The sequence below is a fragment of the Genypterus blacodes genome, unplaced genomic scaffold, assembly GCF_046128005.1.
Source record: "Genypterus blacodes isolate CSIRO-AG114 ecotype Tasmania unplaced genomic scaffold, CSIRO-AGI_Gbla_v1 ptg000133l_1, whole genome shotgun sequence".
Lineage (NCBI taxonomy): Eukaryota > Metazoa > Chordata > Actinopteri > Ophidiiformes > Ophidiidae > Genypterus > Genypterus blacodes.
The window spans coordinates 5,111,152-5,129,743 of NW_027466935.1; the positions used below are offsets into that span (position 1 = coordinate 5,111,152).

The window sequence follows — 18,592 nt, forward strand, 5'->3', positions numbered from 1 at the left end:
TTGTTTTATCCAGGGGCAGATGTAGACCATTGTGATTACAGAAGTGTATATCTTTATACTTGGAATACACTATATTATCATGTATACTAAGCTTTAATGATTAAAAATATGCCCTTTTTCCTATATTAAGACTTTAATTCAGCTAAGGAGTACCAACTTTATGACTGAAATCTGTAATATGAAACTTTGAAATGAACTTTGAATAAATGTCTGAAAATATATATTAGAAAAAAAACAGTTAATATCCCATCCTCAACTTTTATGTCATAATAACACGAGTATGGTAATTCTATACTGTGGCAAATGTATGTCTTTCTTTCTTCTTTGGATTCATCTGATATATGGCCTGTGAATGTGTTAATTGTCACCAATACAAAAAGTTCCATCAGTTTAATAAAATGCATCATCATGCAGTGGTATGATTGAATTATTTTATTTCTTTCATACAGACAATATCAGCAGTGAACATCTTTGGGCATGCCTTCTCTCAAACACTTTGCTTATTCCTTCAGCAGATCATGACGCATTTACTTCATCTGCCAGATCAACGGAGTTCAGAAATAAGGAAACTACTGATTGGACAGAAAAACAACAACATTAAGGGGTGAAGGGGTTAAAGAGATAGAAGGCTTCATCATTTGGATTGTCTTTTGCGTGTTGTCACAGCTTGTCCCCAAGATGTTCTTTGATGGTGTAGATCTCTGTTCACCACTCCATTGACTCCATCCAAGCTGCTCTGTGAGAGACAAATTGTGAAAATGGCAAAAACCCAATACAGACAAAGACAGTTAAAGAAAAAAACACACGTGAATAAAAAAAGCACTTGCCTGCAACCAAATAATTGATCAAGCAAAGGGATTTCCAAAAGGGTCATCAAAAGCAGCCGAGGAACCAGATGTCTGACCAACAGGAGTGCTCTGAAGCAAGAATGAGGACGAAGGACAAAGAGGTCAAAGTGAATACAGACATCAAATATGGGACACTGTGACATATAGAGAATTAGAATCCTCACTCAGGTGTGGCGCTTTCTTACCATGGGTATAAGTGGTGCTCCGAATGCACTGGCACTTGGAGCCCCAAATGCCTCATCAAACATGTTCTGATTGACGGCTGGTGCTGGAGTGTTTGTAAGAGGAGCGGGTGAGAAGGCAGCATCGAGGAGGCCTGGGTTAAGGCTCTGAGCTGGGACTGGAGCTGCCACAGGAGCTGGTTTAGGAACATCTACACGGACAAAGAGAAGAGGTCACAATTAGTCACAGTTCTCTCAGTGATGCATGCATCATCTCGACTTTCGCGATGTATGCTGTCGTGATTGGAGTCACAGCAGGTTTACCGTTCGGAACTGCCGACAGTTGTTTGATATCAAAGTCGTCATGATCTGCAGAATCCTGGGCCATGCCTACTTTATTAGAGAAGTACTGATCAAATGCTCCACCTTCACTGTTGCCAGGCGCTGCTGCAGAGTTGGACCCTTGCTCCCCCTTCCTTGCTGGGATGGCAGGGGGCTTGGCGAGCTGGAAGTCCTTGAACATTTCCTTTCCGGACTTCTTCTCCTTTTCTCCAAGGGGGTCCAAAGCCGTGAAGGCACTGTTCTCCACCTTTGGAGGGGCCTCCTTTACTGGTGGCCTTGGAGGGGGGCGTGAAGGATTATGCTGGTCGCCCATTACAGCGAACGGGCCGGGCAGGAATGGATTAGTCATGGCGGGCTGACCCCAGCCTGGGGCACCAAGTGGCCCAGCTTGTGGAGGCTGGGCCCAGGTGTGGTGCGGGGAGACGGGTGGGACACCAAACTGAGCTGGCTGGCTCCAGGCTGTTGGCGGTATAGGTGGGCCACCGAAGGCAGACGGCTGTGGGAAGGCGGGCCGGGGGCCTGGAGGCGCCACATGGGCGACACCACCTGGCATGGAGAACATGGAGGCGGGGGCTCCCCACATTCCTGCACCAGGCATAGTCGTGGCGGCAGGAGGGCCTAACTGGAGAGTCCCTGGAAAAAAGAGAGAGGATTTTTATAGAGGATAAAATGGGAACTCTTACTTACTCTTACAACTCCTTAGCTACACCTAAAACCCAAATGTCCCTATTGTGTATTACCCAGAGCAGCTATGGAGGAGGTGGCAGGTGCACTGGTGAACAGATCATTGGGACCAGAAGACCCCTCAGGCTGACTAGGAGCAGCAAACAGGTCTGCTCCAAACAAGTCGCTTGATGAAGACTATTCACATAAAACAAAGCCCCAAAATAATGTTACAACCATGTTTACATCATTCCCATACATGATAGCAATAATTGGTTTATTGGTGATTCAAAAAAAAACATAAATAAATGCTTTTAACATGAACATTATTACACATGCAAGCACCCCAACTTACCACTTCCTTATTCACTGAAGCATGAGTGTTAGAAACAAACGGATTGTGAGCAGAGATGTCCAAAGGAGATCTGACTGTTGAGTAGGACAGTCTGAAGCATGTGACCACCACGCATGCAGTTAGTCCCATTCACATTAGAGATAAAGCCAAAGAAAGGATGCCTCTACAGTGCCCTTAGCTGCCATTCTCAATCAAAAGTCTAATATTTCCTCTAAACCCAAATGCATCCTCAGGTATGTCGGAACAAACAGATGCTTACAACTCAAATGTGCAGAAAAGGAAAAGTCAGATAACTAAATAACATTTTTGGGAGCTGTGCATAAAACCAGTTGCAGACATCACACATGCAACAGAATGATTCATCCCGCTATGGAATTTCACCTTTGCACTCCTTCGACCCCGTCCAGCCTTAGAGCTCTGTGGAGGCGGGTTAATGACAACCGAATCCTTGCAATCTGACACTGGTGGTCGTTTGTCATGAGTAATGCCGTTAGAGAGGGAGGAAGTTTTCAAAGACGTATTAAAAAATGGGTTTTTGTTTGAAAGAACAGTCCCAGAGTCCGTCCCCTCCACCATGGCAACCGTGTAGCTCTCAGCCATTGTGCCACCCAGTGGCCACTGGCCATTACTGAGAGCAAGGATCATATTCTTACTGGATAAGCCGTTCGTCTGCTGACTGAGGTGTTGGGAGTCTCCATTCTCAACACCATTCATAATTGTTGTAATGCTACTGGCGGTGGTCTGTGTGTGATTGGTGGCATTGTGGGGAATCTGTGAGTTATTGGGGGCTGATTGGGTGGGTGATGTGGAGAGGGGGTCATCTCTGAAAGGATCACTGTCTGGGGTTGGAAAGTAGCCAAATCTGGAGCAAAAGGGATTCTCTGTTTGGGGAGATGCCCATGGGTTAGGGGCACAGGAAGTTAAAAAGGAGTTTCCCTTTATGCAATTCTGATTGTTGTCAACTTCAGCAGTAAAGTCCAGCAAGAGAATATCATTAGAGTCCTGGTTAACATGAGAAGGAAGGTGGGAGAGAGAAGAGACAGATTCATGAATCAGTTCTGCTGGAGGAGATAAGCACGTGTTAACATCATGTCAAATGAATCACATGGCGTGAAAAGACAATGCAAAGCTGCTACCTGTAGAAGATTTATGTTTCATAGTATCCCTTACTTCCAGTTCCCGCCTAAAGACTGTGCCTGACTGACATATTACTGATTCTCCTGGTCGGTTTGTTGCACATGTAACGATGGGACACATTACACCTTTGATTCTTTTATATTAGGTGATCTCTCAATACCGACGGTCCAATCAGTCGGAACCACTGGAAATATTCCCTGGATGTCACGTCAGCATACGGTAGAAAAATGGAAAATTCTGTGTGTTGTTTTCTACATTTTAAGCCTGAAGAGCAAAGTCACATGGGATAAAAAAGACGTGGATAAACAAATGAAGAAAAAGAGGAAGAACACTAACGCAAATGTTGAAATCAGGAAATTCAATGAGCTGGATAATTTCAAGACTGACTTGAGGGGATTGACTTTAATATTCTTATTATTCTTCCAATTAGTGCATCAGAATTTGAAAAAAACAGAGATTATTAATGAATTAAGGCATTACCAATATTAAATAAAAATGGATTCATTTTCTACTTGTAGCAGCTTTGAAGGATGACAACAAACAAACAACATTGTGATTGATAAACACATATCGGAAACTCAATTCCTAAAAGACTCTTTGGCAGAACCAATTTTAATTCGATTTTCTTGTAAGTCAAGAGTGAAATTGTCGCTCTTTATAGAATTGAGTTTGCACACAGAATGATCTGGGAAGGGATGAAATGATGAGGTAATGGAGTGAAGCCAGTTTGCTCAGATCCAATGAAACATATCTTAGGGAACAACTCCATCACCATGGGAGATAATCCAGAGTGACTCTTTCATATGCTGTTTTCTGAAAGAGACACAACTAGAGTATTGAGAGAAATACTTCCCCAGAAATGGATGACTTACACGGCCCGCTGTGCTTCAGTGACTATGTGCAAGTCCATGTCATGGCTAAGGAAAAGGGCACACTTGACATGAGGGTAGTACTTACAGTTGGGCCCTGGATGTCCGGAGGGGTTGACATGTCTCCAAAAAGGTTAAGCTGATCTACTGGCTGCATGTCAGAAAGTAACACAAAGACATAAATACTCAATTTCTTGGATGTTTCCGTTTAACCAATGGGTTCAAATGCAACAAAGCCTTACTTGGGCAGGTTTTACTTCCCCGTCCATACTAAGCAAAGCATCGCCGCCATTCTGAAAGAAAAAGCAGAAGGCTCAGTGTTGAGTAAAGGGGATCTATTTGAAGGAGAGACGGTTAGACTGCTTACCTCAACAACTGTGCTGCCATTTTCAACCTGTAAACAGAAGAAGACTGTAAGTGCTTATGCTTGTCGCATAACTCCTGGCAGGACGTGTCAATGCAGCATTTTAAGGTGTAGTTTGATGGAAAAGGCACAGGGAGGCAGTGTTGACACTCTGGAGGACGCAGCAAAACCTGTCAGTCTTCCCAGAGGAAATGTTTTTCATTTTCTCTTGGAGAGCAAATGTTCTCTCTGGACTAGTTTCGAAACGCTTTTGTCCAACTCCCATAATCCATGTTCCCTGTGCAGCCGTTACCTTCTGCGAGGCCTCTGTCTCTTTCTTCCTCATGTTGAAGATGACTTGGAAGAGATCCTTCAGGTCAATCACGAGTGGCTCAGCCTGGACGATGACAAACAGAGCACATTGTTCACCGTGGTTCATTACACGTTGCAGTCCTGCGGTCGTTGTGTGTTGTTGTGTTTCTCTCTGTGTGTTACCTGTTGGGCAGTCTTAATGGCAAAGAACTGATGCTGCCCCTCTGCTCCACACACATATCCAAACGCTCTGTTATCTGTCACATCTCTAGCGATGAAGGAGATCTTATTCACCACATGCTCCTGTTCAATCACCTAAGTGACACACACATATCATAAACATTTCCAAATGTCTGAAGGGAATACAACAGCTTGAGCTCCTCAAATGTGATTGAATGGCAGAACTCACTCCTGATTTTTCATCAATGATCTTGATGCCTGACATAGAAATGTTGACCCAGATCCTCTGTTTGTGTTTCCCTTGGGATCGAGCTGCGAATGCCATGCCCTGGACCAAGAGACACAATGAATAAGATAGAAACAAACCTACATATTAACTTATTTTGTATGTGAATTAAGTAGGCATGAGGAATGATTTAAAGCAGTGGTTCTCAAAGTGGGGGGGCGCGACCATCCTGCTGTCCGTGATTTTCAAAAACTTTTGATCTATAAAAGGGGGGCGCGAAAGAAATAGTTTGAGAACCACTGATTCAAAGCTAGAATCTGTAACTGTCTGAACAATGTCGCCCTCTGCAGGGGAAAAAGGTCTACAGCAAAAATAGAGGAGGCTTTCTGAAGGGAATAACTTTTTTTTTTTTTTTTACAAAACCTGGAAAATGTGACACTGTTGGACTTTAAGCAAAGCTCAAAAATACAAACATAGTGTGAGAGTCAGGGTGTCATCTAAGACATAATCTTAGTAAAATGCATAAACTGGCACGCCATGACAATTTGATTCCTCAATAACATGATATGAGGAACAACGTCTAATCTTAGTAACATGCAATTTCAGATCCTCACGCACATTTGTAGGAGTTTATTACAGGTCCCAGCTTTAAGAATTCAATATCCTTAATGTTTTCCATGTATCTAAATCGCTAACAGGACACAGAATTGGTCCCATGCTGCACCTTCAGTTTCATCATGGAGTCCTGGCACATCTTGTCTCCTCTGGCGTCTGGGACATCATCAATGCCAATCAGCTTGGCCTTATACCGCACGCCGTCCCCTTGAAACCTGGCCAGCAGGTACTCGTCTGATTTCTCTGCGACTGCAAAAAAGAAGAAGAAGAAAAAAAAAAAAAAACACTGTTCACCTTCACTAATCGACAAAATCAAATTCAAATTCAGCCTGAAAATTCCAATCGAAAATCTAAGCCACGGGATCAATGTGTCGCCTTTTACTACTCACCTTTCTTCTTCTCTTTCTTGAGTGGCGGCTTGGTTGTGGCCGTCGCAGGAGAGTTTGGAGGGGTGGTGGAGGCGGGTGTCGCAGGCGCCGACGGGGCGCTGGGGTCAGCCGGGACAGGCGCGCTGTTCTCCACCTCTGCCGACATGATGTGGACTCGACCTCAAGAGGACAGGTGAGCAGGCGGGGGAGGGGGGAGGGCTAAACGCAGAGATGGCGGCTCCGTGTTCCGGGGGGGTGGGGGGCAGGGAGGTCAACTGAGCAGAGGGTTTTTAGAAGCCGCACATGCTCTTCTTCTGCACGTCTAGGCCGGCGGAGAGTAGCAAAAGAGGAGGAAGGTGGGGGGAAGGAGACTGTTAGAGAGGGCAAACCAGGTCCTTCACACCTTTTTGGAAAAGGTTGTGTAAGTGGTTGCAGATTGATTGTGTGCACATTGTGCGCGATCATATTCTTTTAACAGCGCACTTGTAAACCTTTACAACCTCTGACTTCTGTCAAGCAAAGAAGCACAACAATCCAGATGATCTATAAAACACCACGTCTTCAGAAGGGTGAGACGGAGTAACAGCCTGTATCACACATTTAACCCGTTCTCCACACTTGCTGCGTAAGTGCTTCTGCCCTGTAAAACAGTCAGGGGATGATGAAGGACTTTCCTTTTTTTCATTAGATCCATAGTGCTGACCAGGCCACTGGATTTGAGAAGTAAATCACCAGTCCTGATTTAATAATAATGGTCACACCTGGATGCCATCTGTGACTCAGGTATGCATCTTCATACCAAGACAAGCAGGTCGACGTCTTCATCTGCCAACTGACTCTTTCATGCAAAACTCAACATAACTGCAGAGAAGAAAGTTAAACATCCCCTCACCTTCCTTGGGCTGCAACAAACTGGCTGTATTGTGATCCACAAGAACTCTCAACTAAATCGCAGTCTGAAATCGGCAAAGACATATGATAAAATAAAAACAAAATCTACTCTGAGTGACGTTGGACACAAACATCACAATCGGCTCGGTGAGGGTCGGACGTACCTTCGGGGCTAGATGGCTTCACTGCACTGAAGCAGAGCTGTGGTTCTGAGCAAAGGTTGCCAAGTGGACAAAGGTTGAGCAATTACAGGAGGTTAGTTTTTACGCTAACAAGCAAAAGACCTCGTGATGCCCAGCCAGTCGATTACAGACTGAAATCAGTGTCTTCGGAGTGACCATGAACACATGTGGAAGCTGGTCAATCTGGTCATGTGAAATCATGGGGCAAATGACCCAGAATGCAATGCAAAACGTGGTCCACACTCGTTCACCTTCAGGCAGGTAATCTGTTCATTCACAAAGGAAATTGCAGCTATACAGGATGCGATAACAGATAAGATGTGAGGTTCATTGCCGGTTTGAGCCCACGATGACCTCATATCTGACCGTATCAGAGGTCCACGTGTGTGTATCGATACAAATACACAGCAACGTGGAAGCTGCTGTACGCAAACTTTGAATCTAAACTGAAGTGTTCAACGCAGACGTATGAAAAATGTGCTATAATTACCAATGCCTCACAAGAGCTACTGTACAGCTGTAAAACAATAAACCTTTCATTTTATGCAGAATGGAGCTTTGAAGACATGGAAACATGCAGGGCAGAGTGTATGTTTGGGGACGGACGCGCGCACACACACACACACACACACACACACACACACACACACACACACACACACACACACACACACACACACACACACACACACACACACACACACACACACACACACACACACACACACACACACACACACACACACACACAGGGTGGTTGTTAATGCTCCATTACCAGGGACTGACACATGATTTTAGTTGTCCAGTAACTTCAGTAGTATCAGAGTCCTAATGCTTCACCCCCACTGCCAGAGAGAAGCCTAATAAAAAAGGATGAAATGTCAGCAGTTCTGAGCAGATTGGAGTTAAAGGATTACATCTTAATATCTAACCTGCTATTTTACTGCTGACAGATGACGGACGAGGTCAAAACAGGGCTATAAGATCCTCCATTATAGAACGTGGGCCTATGCTCACAATACAAACAACAGCGGGGGGGAAAGTTTCAGCCTGAGACGGACCACAGAGCACAAGTGTGAATTCAGCAGAATAAGAGCCGTGAAAGGACAGAAATGTCACAATCCTGAGCTGTCAGGAAATGTAAACTACTGCACATCTGGAGGAAATCAGGGAATGACTCAGTCTGCAAGTGAATGAGATGGTGAAATACCACAGGCCCACTGTGAACACAGAGGGCAAACACTTTTTCATACAACCTGAAAGCGGCCCAGCAGTAAAACCGGGCTACAATGGCTTTCTGTACCACTTAAGAACCCATTTACAGTCGTGTTCCGAGAGGCCTTTTACTGGGGGAAAAACTTTGAGATGACATGCCAAAGTCGTTTGTGCGATCGGAGCCAGAAAAAGATCCCGAAAATGCCACAGAGTCACAATCTAAACTGAGAGAACAACTTTAAAGCAGTTTATCTCAAAGCTACCAGTAGGATTTAGGCGAAATGAAGGAAGCTGGGTTATTTTAAGCAACCTTTTTCTAAATTTACTTGGAAGGAAACCAGTTCAAACCAGTAGTTCAGCTCGACTGACAGTACTTTCACTAACTTCAGCCAAAACACTACCTGTAATTCTTTGGTTTCCCTTGAGTGAACACACTGATGCAAACTAATGTTAATAACAGAGAAACTCACCTTTTCTTTTTTTAAACGCACCCAGAGTTCTGTAAATCCTGGAAATGTGGAAATGCTTTTCAGTGTGTGTGTCTCCCTGGTGATGCCTGTGTGCAGCTCTTGGTGTGAATGAGTCAAATCAAACACAGCTTCGGGAAATGAGCTGGAGTCAGATGTGTTCCGCTGTGCCGTGGACAGAAAGGAGAGAGGGAGAGAGAGAGAGAGAGAGAGAGAGAGAGAGAGAGAGAGAGAGAGAGAGAGAGGCTACTGCAACCTCCCAGTTTAACCCTTAACTGACAGAGGAGTGCTGCACAGAAATGGGGGAGGTTGTCTTACTGGGAACACACCCCCATACACCCCCCCACACACACTGTACATTTCCTGTAAGCTTGCACATAATGATGTAAGATTTTCCCCTTTATAATCTGATCCTAATTCAAATGAAGTACAACTTGAATTGAAGTGTGTATGCAAACGAAATGGCGTCAGTAAAGTGTGATCTGCTCTGGTGTTTGTCTGTCATGGAGGAGCAGGTTTGACGTTTGGCTCATAGGGTCACCGGGTCACTGGATGGAACCCGGTGGGAATATCACCCAACTTTGCAGCGCTTCATTGATTTTTTTTTATAACTTTCATTGGGTTCCAAGCCAAGAAACACACACTGTATGTTTACCGCTTACCTCACCAGATTCCCCCATAAAACCACATGGTAGACAGCCACTTCCAACAAAGACGCTCTGACAGCTGTCCAGCACCAAACAACCAGGAAACAAAAGTAACTACTGACCTTTCCCAGATAAATGACGACGGGCATCACATGGATAGAAACAACAGTGAGTGGATACTGTTGCTATAATTAACTTACAATGTTTATCAATGGGCTACAACTCATTTCTTTACATTTTGAACTTTATACTTACATTTCTTCAGCTATTTAACTCACAAGACTCATTTGTGGGTCGCACTTGTGTCTGATGTGGTGTGTGTGTAGATGTGAAAAGGCTCATTCTGACACAAAACAAACGGCCGAGACTCCATCACACTTACCTCGCGCAGTGACACATGCTTCTCCCACACACACACACTCACACACTGCAGGCATTAGTAGGCTAAATATCTCCCAGCTGACAGATTTAATTTTTAAACACAAGGTGCAGCTAATAGCGCTACTATTTACAGTTTAATTCCAATTAGTGATGTCAGCATTGGGGGCCCTGGTTCTGTGTATGCGGTCTTACAGAGACGCCTACATGGAGTAGAGACATCATTAATGTTTATTAGTAACACCTGCTGTTCCTGTTTAACAAGTAAAATGTGTAACAGGCATGAAAGGCCTATAATTGGCCGGCATGGTAACAGTTGTTGTAACAAAGTTCTCCTCCCCTAGTAGTCAGAAATTGATTAAAGCAACCTTAAATTATATATATGAGTGTAAAGTAAACTCGTATAGTTTATTTTAAGGATTTGAATAAAAAATGGCTGCAATATTTAATTTACTGCATCATAAAAACCTGTCAATCATTTAAATTAAACCTTTCTTACCAACTAACAATGTGCAGCTAGTGATGCTGTTTTCAATTGATTTTATAGGATTTATCATTCTGGTCCTTTTATACAAATCAAATATCATGACTCGGATGATTTTTCATTAAATGCTGATGTTTTAAAGTTCCTCTTTGTCTTGTCATTATACGTTACATTCTTTCGTGGAAGATGCTTTTAGAATCTTTATTGCAACATACTATATTTCTATTATTAATTGATAACAAATAGGCTATCAATAACATCCATCACCTTGTTCTAATGATCCTAACTTCTGGTTTATTATTAATTAAGATGCCATATCATATAAATTTATTTATTTATTATCTTATTGGCATTTACAATTTTGGCATTATGAAGCATGAAGAACTAGATTTTCTATTGTTTGTTGCCAGGTTTGTGTAACAAGACCGGACAATGTATAGAAAGTGGAAATGTTTGGGTGCCCTTTAGCCTAGAATGGTAAAGGAATTCATTCTTACACAACATGAGTGACACAGACTCACTTTTGCTGTTACCACAAGATGAAAACCGCAACATCCCTCTTCCATCTTCTCCTGCGAGTCCAAAGCACGCTCATTTGATTTGCGATAAACTTAAACAACACGTAGGTTAATACCATGACAGAGAAAAGAAAGAAAGACAGAAAGAAAAGCCTTTGAACAGAGTGAGCTGTTGGCTGAAACCGGCCTGCTTCGTCATCTAAGTCAAGTTTGCTTCCTTCACTAAATGATAAGGAATAATTGTGACTCAACTATGACAGTTTTGTTTTTGCTGTTGTAAGCATCCAGTGAGCACATTTCAGTGGAAAAAACATCATCTGTCAGATAGGAAATGATGTTATGTCTTGAGATTCACAATTTTCGCAATATGTGTTTGTTTAGGTTCAGTGAAGAGAAGAATGTGGTAATATAGCAAAATCGAAATGTAATCAAATGATTTGAAGAAAGATAAAGCAGGATACATCTGAGTGATCAACCCATAATCAAACACTACAATAATAATATTCTTTGTGCTGATTCAACTCCACACAGTAGCAAAAAATAGTTTAGTTCATAATACAGAATCAGAAGCAATTTTGTCTGACCTCAACAATGAATTCCTTGCAAACCAAGATATGTGAAGGTGTCTGTGTAGTGTTAGAAAGGGAGGAGGAGAGAGAGGAAAGGGACAAAGGAAGGATGTCCTTCCTGGCTTTGTATCCTGTATTCTGCTGACAGAGGCTGTAATTAAAAAGATGAACCCCTCGGGGAACCAGATTATAACACACTGAGAAAGTGTCTGTTTTCCTATCCAGTGGCCAAAGTCCAGATTGTATGAACGAACGCTCCTTTTCATGACAAATTCAACAGCCATTTTGTATGAGGAGACATTTTGTCAGATTTGAAAAAATCCAAAGACAAATGCAAAAATTGTGGTGATCATTATAATATTAATTTCCACATACAGTATCTTATATTGTGCAAACAGACAGATGCCCATTTTGACATTTAACCTATAGTCAACAGTATTCAGCATTTGATAATAAAGCACACAAACATTTTTTTCCCATTTTGGCCATAATGACATCTGTGTGTGTTGTGTCTCTGTGACCTAGTAGCATGTCTGATGACGTTAGGATAAAGTAATGCTTTCCTGTTCTTCTGAATATGTCAGTGACACGCCCACAACCGCCCACTTTCATAGGTCAAAACTTTGGATTCCACATTTTCCTGTCGACGATAAAATAACGAGAGATTTAGGATTTGTGTTTTTTCTTAAAGGATGGTTCAGAAAATAGACCACACAGTATTTCAGAAGCCAGTTCAGTTCAGCACATTATAAAAATGCTGACAGAGGCAATCTAATGGGAAGCGTCCTTTCCTTAGTTTATGACAGGAAGGCCACAATCCAAACATCAAGCGTTTAAGGCCTGAATCCTGCAGTCATAACCAGAACCTCAGATAGCCACTTATCTCCAGTCCATAATTGAGGCAGTCTTTGATTTTATCCTCCCTCTGTCTGTCTCCATTCTTTTAACTCTCAACTGCCAACACAAGTACAACCTTTTTTCTTTGCTGCAGAAAAATGTACTAAGTAATGACATGGTATTCTATAAAACATGATGACAAAGCACTTGTAGTGTTTAAATGAGTGGAGACCAGGACACCAGGCGGTACCAGAAGTCCGTCCACAGACCGTTCAAACGTACCCTCCAAAAAACAGGAAGTCTTTCTCCGGAGAAATATGGGCCAAGCACCTTACCTACCCTCTGGTTTCCTGAGAAAGCAAGGGGAAACTGTCAAACATGGTAAAAGTGGTGACTTCAGCACATATTTGCGCCTCTCTAGCGGGCCATGACCACGCAGCCATGAGACTAACCCGACTCTGCATGCAGGCGTTTATCAAGGCCAGGGAAAGAGACGGGAGAAGGCAGGCCCCAGATTGACTGTGGAGACATCAGGGAATACAGTTCGGCTTGTGTTTATTCAAGTCAGCAGAAAATATCCGTCAGTTTGGGAACTTAACAGCTCTTTTACACTCTCAAATGAACGAGCGAAGACATCTGACTGTAGTTTGTGTGTTGCTGAATTATTCCAACGATAATACAAAACTCATACCTGATACCAGATCAAGGAAAAGTGAACAATCTGATTGTAATGTCGAGTCCTACATGCTTTCCTTATTCTGCTTTCCCTTAAGTTTATACACACTCTTCCCCCCCCCCTCCTTTTGAAGAACAAGAACTGCTCGGTCAGCAAACGCCTTGAAGATCACATGATAGATCATTAGGTTCAACAGACTGGCACTTCCTGCACATTGTGCAAGTGCTGCTTGCACAAAACAAAACCAAAAAAACACCAAAATATAAGAAATTGCAATACATAAATGCAACTGGATGTGTTATGTCATACTATTGACATCTTCACACTTGTGTTCAGTACACAAATCCAAAAACCGTGTATGACTAAATATACTGGACATTTAATTTATTAAATGTCGCCATCTAGTGGAAATTAACTTACACTGCAACACATACTACACAAATCAGAGCAGCAAACACTGAGCTGAGTGGACACACACCCATACACACATACAATGTCCTTATGAAAACAAAAGTGGTCTGTCATGTGTGTGTCTGTGTGTGTGTTGTATGTGTGTGTTGTGTCCTGTCATACAGTTTCCTAATTTCCCACAATGACCTAAATGTACCATGTCAATGTACTACAAGAGGGAAAAAAAGCTGCCTCCTTCAATATTTGCTCTGCTTTCCTGTAAACCTGCCTGAATAATTGCATCACCGCGGAAACATAGAAATTAACAAACAGACAACAAAAAGATCACCAGCCAAATCTCAAACCACAAAACAGAGATAATAAAGTTATGAATCATGAACAATCAATGTAACTTCAGGATGTAAAAAAAAAAAATTACAATTTAAAACTTATATCACTGCAGAGAGGAAGATTAGTGTGCAAGAAAATGTTTCCTGTGAGTAAATAAACAGTAAACAGAATGAATGAATGAACGAATGAATCATTTTGACTTTTGCCTTCTTATTGCTTCATAGGACTGACGAGTCTTCGCCCACGTCGTGAAAGAAACGCAAAATATATTGACTCGAGAGAGTAAAACGTCCAAATACAAACACACTTGAGCTGTAGAAACTCTGCCTTGGGAGTATCCAGACTCCAAATCAATATTGCTACACTTGAAAACTAAAAAAACTAAAGCATTGATTTTTTTCGGGGACAGAACAACAAAGTCCGTTTTTTGGGTGCATAATCATTAACAGAGTGGGTGCATATAAGAAGCCTACCCTACTTACCTGATTCGATTTCACAGCTTCATCATGAGGACTCTAACATTCTGTGGCCTGTGTCTAACTCTGGCACTCATTGGTGAAGTAAAGTACGTACACCTTTTACCTTTTTCACGACAAAAGAGTTCCGTTTGTCATGTGCTATAAAAGGATCTGGGGTATAGAAATCAGAATTAACTGAGATGCTTCAATTGTATATTTAAGGGGAGTTCCAGATCCACCTGCAGTGAACTGTGCATGGAACCGCTGGTCAGACTGGACCCCCTGTGATCCCTGCACCAAAACTCGGGTGAGTCTGTTGAAGGTGTATCAAAGTATGAGTCTGTAGTGGCAAACAACAACAAAGTGTTATATTGTATTGGGTGAATTCTCAGAGGCGCTCTCGCAGCGTGTCGGTGTTCGGCCAGTTTGGTGGTCAGGCCTGTCTGGGCTCCATCGGTGACAGGGAGTCCTGTGCGACAAATGCGGCGTGTGTTGTCCCGATGCCTCCTGTTTGCGGCGGCACAGAGTTCCAGTGCGAGTCAGGTACTGCAGTTTCTTCCTCTTCTTCTTCATCCCTTTTAATCATTTTAGTCCCTCATCATCGTCATCATCAACTCTATCCCACTGCAGGTTATTGCATCAAGAGGAGACTACAGTGCAATGGCGACTACGATTGTCAGGACGGATCAGATGAGGACTGCGATCCGGGGAAAAGACCCTGTGGTCAGACAGTCCTGGAGAGCAATGAGCAAGGCAGGACAGCCGGATACGGGTAAGAGCATTGTCAGTGAACGGGCGCTGGACTGTTAATTGGTGGGATAGCATTAAAGCGACATACTGGTATACATAGACGTAAATAAGTGACTCTTTATCAAGTTGCTGAACCTCTACATGAGCAGGAAGCTCAAATACCTTAACATGGTCATTGTGTCCACACACCAGCGTCAACCTCTTGGGCTCAGATCCCAGAATGAACCCCTTCAACAATGATTTCTTCAATGGCATGTGCCACCAAGTGAGAAATCCCAACACTGGGATTACCGACAGGCTCCCCTGGAATGTTGGCGTCCTCTCATATCAGGTAGGCCTTGTGAGGAAGTATGCGTTTGCATTGACTATATGCCCTCCTGTAACACTTTTCCGACCGCGCCTTTCCAGACTCAAGTTGAAGAAACGTTTTCCAGAGAGCTCTACGAAGACACACACAGCCTTTTAAAGGAAATGATGACTGAGATTACTCTCAAGCTTGATGCCGGATTGTCCTTCAAATTCAAGCCGACTGAGAAGTCCATGTGTTCTAGCAACTGTGGCGCAATCCCTGAACCTGAAACTAATTCTGAACCTGAAACTAATTCTGAACCTGCACCCGATGCCGACTCCGCACCCGATGCCGACGCCGCACCCGATGCCGACGCCGCACCCGATGCCGACGCCGCACCCCGTGCCGGTGCTGCGCCTGCTGCGCCTGCTGCCAACCCTGTCGCTAAACTTAAACCAGAGTTCAAGTTGTCTTTGGAGGCAGGATTCACCAGGACTGAGATGTTAAGGCAAGTCAACGAGTACACCAAAATTAAGGTAAATAGTCTCAAGCTATTTCCAGAGCAGAAATCAATTTCTAGCACATCAGAAAACATCAAAACACGCAAACTAAATCATCTGCATTGACTGATTCTTCCCTCCTGTACCCTCAGAACAAGAGCTTCATGCGAGTGAAAGGCAAAGTCCAGCTGAGCACCTACAGGATGCGCTCACGTCAGCTCCAAGTGGCAGAGGAATTCATCGAGCATGCCAAATCTCTGCCTGTGCAGTACGAGAGGGGCATCTATTTCGCCTTCATCGAGGACTACGGAACTCATTACACCAAAAACGGGAAGTCCGGTGGCGAATATGAGCTGATCTACGTTCTCAATCAGGACACCATCAAGACTAAAAGTACGTAAATGTGCGTTCCTTAGGTGTAGGTTCCCGAAAAAGTTCATGTTCTTTCATCAGTTTGACTTGATTTCCATGTTTCACGCCCCTTTCAGATCTGACGCAGAGATCGGTTCAGGATTGCATCAAAGTAGGCATCTCGGCAGAATTTAGTGCCGGGGGCCTGACTGATGGATCGGCTCATGTCAAACCTGAATATTGTAAAAAAGTAAACCCAACCGGAACAGGTCTGTACGTCCATTCTGCCACACCTGCGCAAATTTATACAAATCCAAGAAAGTCGCTATAAACGGTTTGCTTCCTTTACACAGATGAGCATTCCGGAAAAGCACTAGTGGACAAAGTGATTACGTCGGTAAAAGGAGGGACTCTAGAGAGTGCTGTCGCCATGAGGGCCAAATTAGATCGAGAGGGAGTGATGGATATCAGTACCTACCAGGATTGGGCCCGGACCATAGCCATGGCCCCCGCACTGCTTCACAGCGATGTAGGGAGCAACAACACCTCCTACTTTCCTTTGTCACTTCTGCTCCAAAACATAACTGAAAATCTCTGACGTTGCTATGTCTACTCTTCCTCACAGCCGGACCCCATCTATTCATTGATTCCGCTGGATATACCCGATGCCAACGCTAAGATATCCAATCTGAAGCAGGCCACAGAAGACTATGTCGCCATGTACAACGTGTGTAAGTGTAAGCCTTGTCAAAACGGAGGCACCCTGGCTCTGATGGATGGGAAGTGTATCTGTCTCTGCCAGAGTCTGTTTGAAGGTTTGGCCTGCCAGAATTTCAGAGGAGATAAAGCGCCATATGGAGGTAAGGGGAAACAATGAAAACGCAGAGCAACTGGATTCGACCCTCTTCTTTCTTTGGCTTGCTCGAGTTAATGCGGACGTTAATGGCTTTGCAGGTACCAGACCGACCGTCCCTCAGGAGGGCAACTGGTCATGCTGGTCCAGTTGGCGTCCGTGTAGCAGAGGGATGCGGACCAGGACACGCAACTGCAACACGGAGGGTCTCACCGGCGCCGCGTGCAGAGGAGATGCCGTGAGCGAAGAGTACTGTTAGATTTCTAACACATACATCACTTTGGTTGAACTGTGAAAGAGCTCTAGACTCAAAGAGCGGATCCATATTGAACAGTTCAGAGACAGATGAAGCAAATTATAAACATGTTCGTTCATTCATAGATGTTTTGTTTGTAGATTTTGTGTAAAGAATAATATTGAATTTGGAAAGTATCGAGATTGTAAATTTGTCTTTCCTGGTACATTTACATGTGACCCCAACACCAATAAACATAAATGGTTCCAAAAACATGTGTGATTTCATTAAATGCCCTCTTCAAAGAAAACAACATCACAAATTGTATCTTTTGATTTGTTGTACATGTATAGTATAACATTAAATCATCTAAGTGGTTTAGTTTAATAATAGCATGCTGAGAAAAACAAGAGTGTGTGCCGTCCAATAGTAAATCATGCTTCTATCTGGACACTGGAGAACTTTGGTTTTTTTACCTGTAAACAATACCGTCTTTCAACTGTGGCTCGCTTAAAAGAGTGTTCGCAGAAGTCTGTATTAATGGGCTAATAACTCATTTGTGAGAACACACACACACACACACACACACACACACACACACACACACACACACACACACACACACACACACACACACACACACACACATTCCAGCCAGCTGTAGTAAATGAGAACCAGATGAGTTGGAGGCTGACCGTGAGCCTTAAGGATGTCTCTACTATCTGTATGTTCATCTCTTAGGTGTCATGTAGCTGAAGCTGCTCACCCACACACATGTGAACACGGAAACCTGATGGGGATTTTTCCATATTGCTGTAATACCAGTCAGTTTTCCTTAAAAAACACCTCAGCAAATTTGAAATAAGGGATCTAACAATATTACCTAAAATGTCCACCTTGTGTCCTTTATTACACTTGGGATACGCTATGATATTAGATTTTGTCTCAGTCAAGTCGAGTCAATTTTATTCTCAAAGGGCTTTACAGACCCACAATATCAGGAAAATTCCAAACCCCGCCCAAAGCGCTTAAGGAAGACGAGGACAAACTCAAAGAGAACCTTAACATATAAGGGAAAAGGGAAGAAACCATCTCAAGAGGCAATTCCAAGAGAGATTCCCACTCTTCCTAT

The 18,592-nt window shown here is 43.3% G+C and overlaps 2 protein-coding genes across 5 annotated transcripts; one reads left to right on the forward strand and one right to left on the reverse strand.

Annotated features, from left to right (window-relative positions):
* Positions 1-417: 417 nt before the first annotated feature.
* On the reverse strand, positions 418-9,454 carry dab2 (DAB adaptor protein 2). 4 transcript variants are annotated; one of them, XM_076163992.1, is made up of 15 exons: positions 9,178-9,454; positions 6,441-6,741; positions 6,161-6,300; positions 5,440-5,538; positions 5,214-5,345; positions 5,032-5,115; positions 4,743-4,769; positions 4,618-4,668; positions 4,464-4,526; positions 2,751-3,371; positions 2,092-2,212; positions 1,334-1,984; positions 1,034-1,221; positions 828-917; positions 418-731 (listed from the first exon to the last, which is right to left on the reverse strand). In XM_076163992.1, exons 2-14 carry the CDS (start codon positions 6,583-6,585, stop codon positions 846-848), a joined length of 2,394 nt encoding a protein of 797 aa, XP_076020107.1. In that variant the 5' UTR covers positions 6,586-6,741; positions 9,178-9,454; the 3' UTR covers positions 418-731; positions 828-845. The 4 variants fall into 4 exon arrangements, with proteins under 4 accessions (XP_076020107.1, XP_076020108.1, XP_076020105.1 ...); XM_076163993.1 differs by having other exon boundaries at positions 418-736; positions 1,436-1,984; positions 9,178-9,453; XM_076163990.1 differs by having other exon boundaries at positions 418-736; positions 9,178-9,452.
* Positions 9,455-14,478: 5,024 nt separating this feature from the next.
* On the forward strand, positions 14,479-17,733 carry c9 (complement component 9). The gene is made up of 11 exons (XM_076163813.1): positions 14,479-14,589; positions 14,705-14,789; positions 14,875-15,025; positions 15,113-15,254; positions 15,425-15,563; positions 15,641-16,057; positions 16,174-16,414; positions 16,510-16,641; positions 16,726-16,901; positions 16,998-17,232; positions 17,327-17,733. Exons 1-11 carry the CDS (start codon positions 14,531-14,533, stop codon positions 17,482-17,484), a joined length of 1,935 nt encoding a protein of 644 aa, XP_076019928.1. The 5' UTR covers positions 14,479-14,530; the 3' UTR covers positions 17,485-17,733.
* Positions 17,734-18,592: the final 859 nt, after the last annotated feature.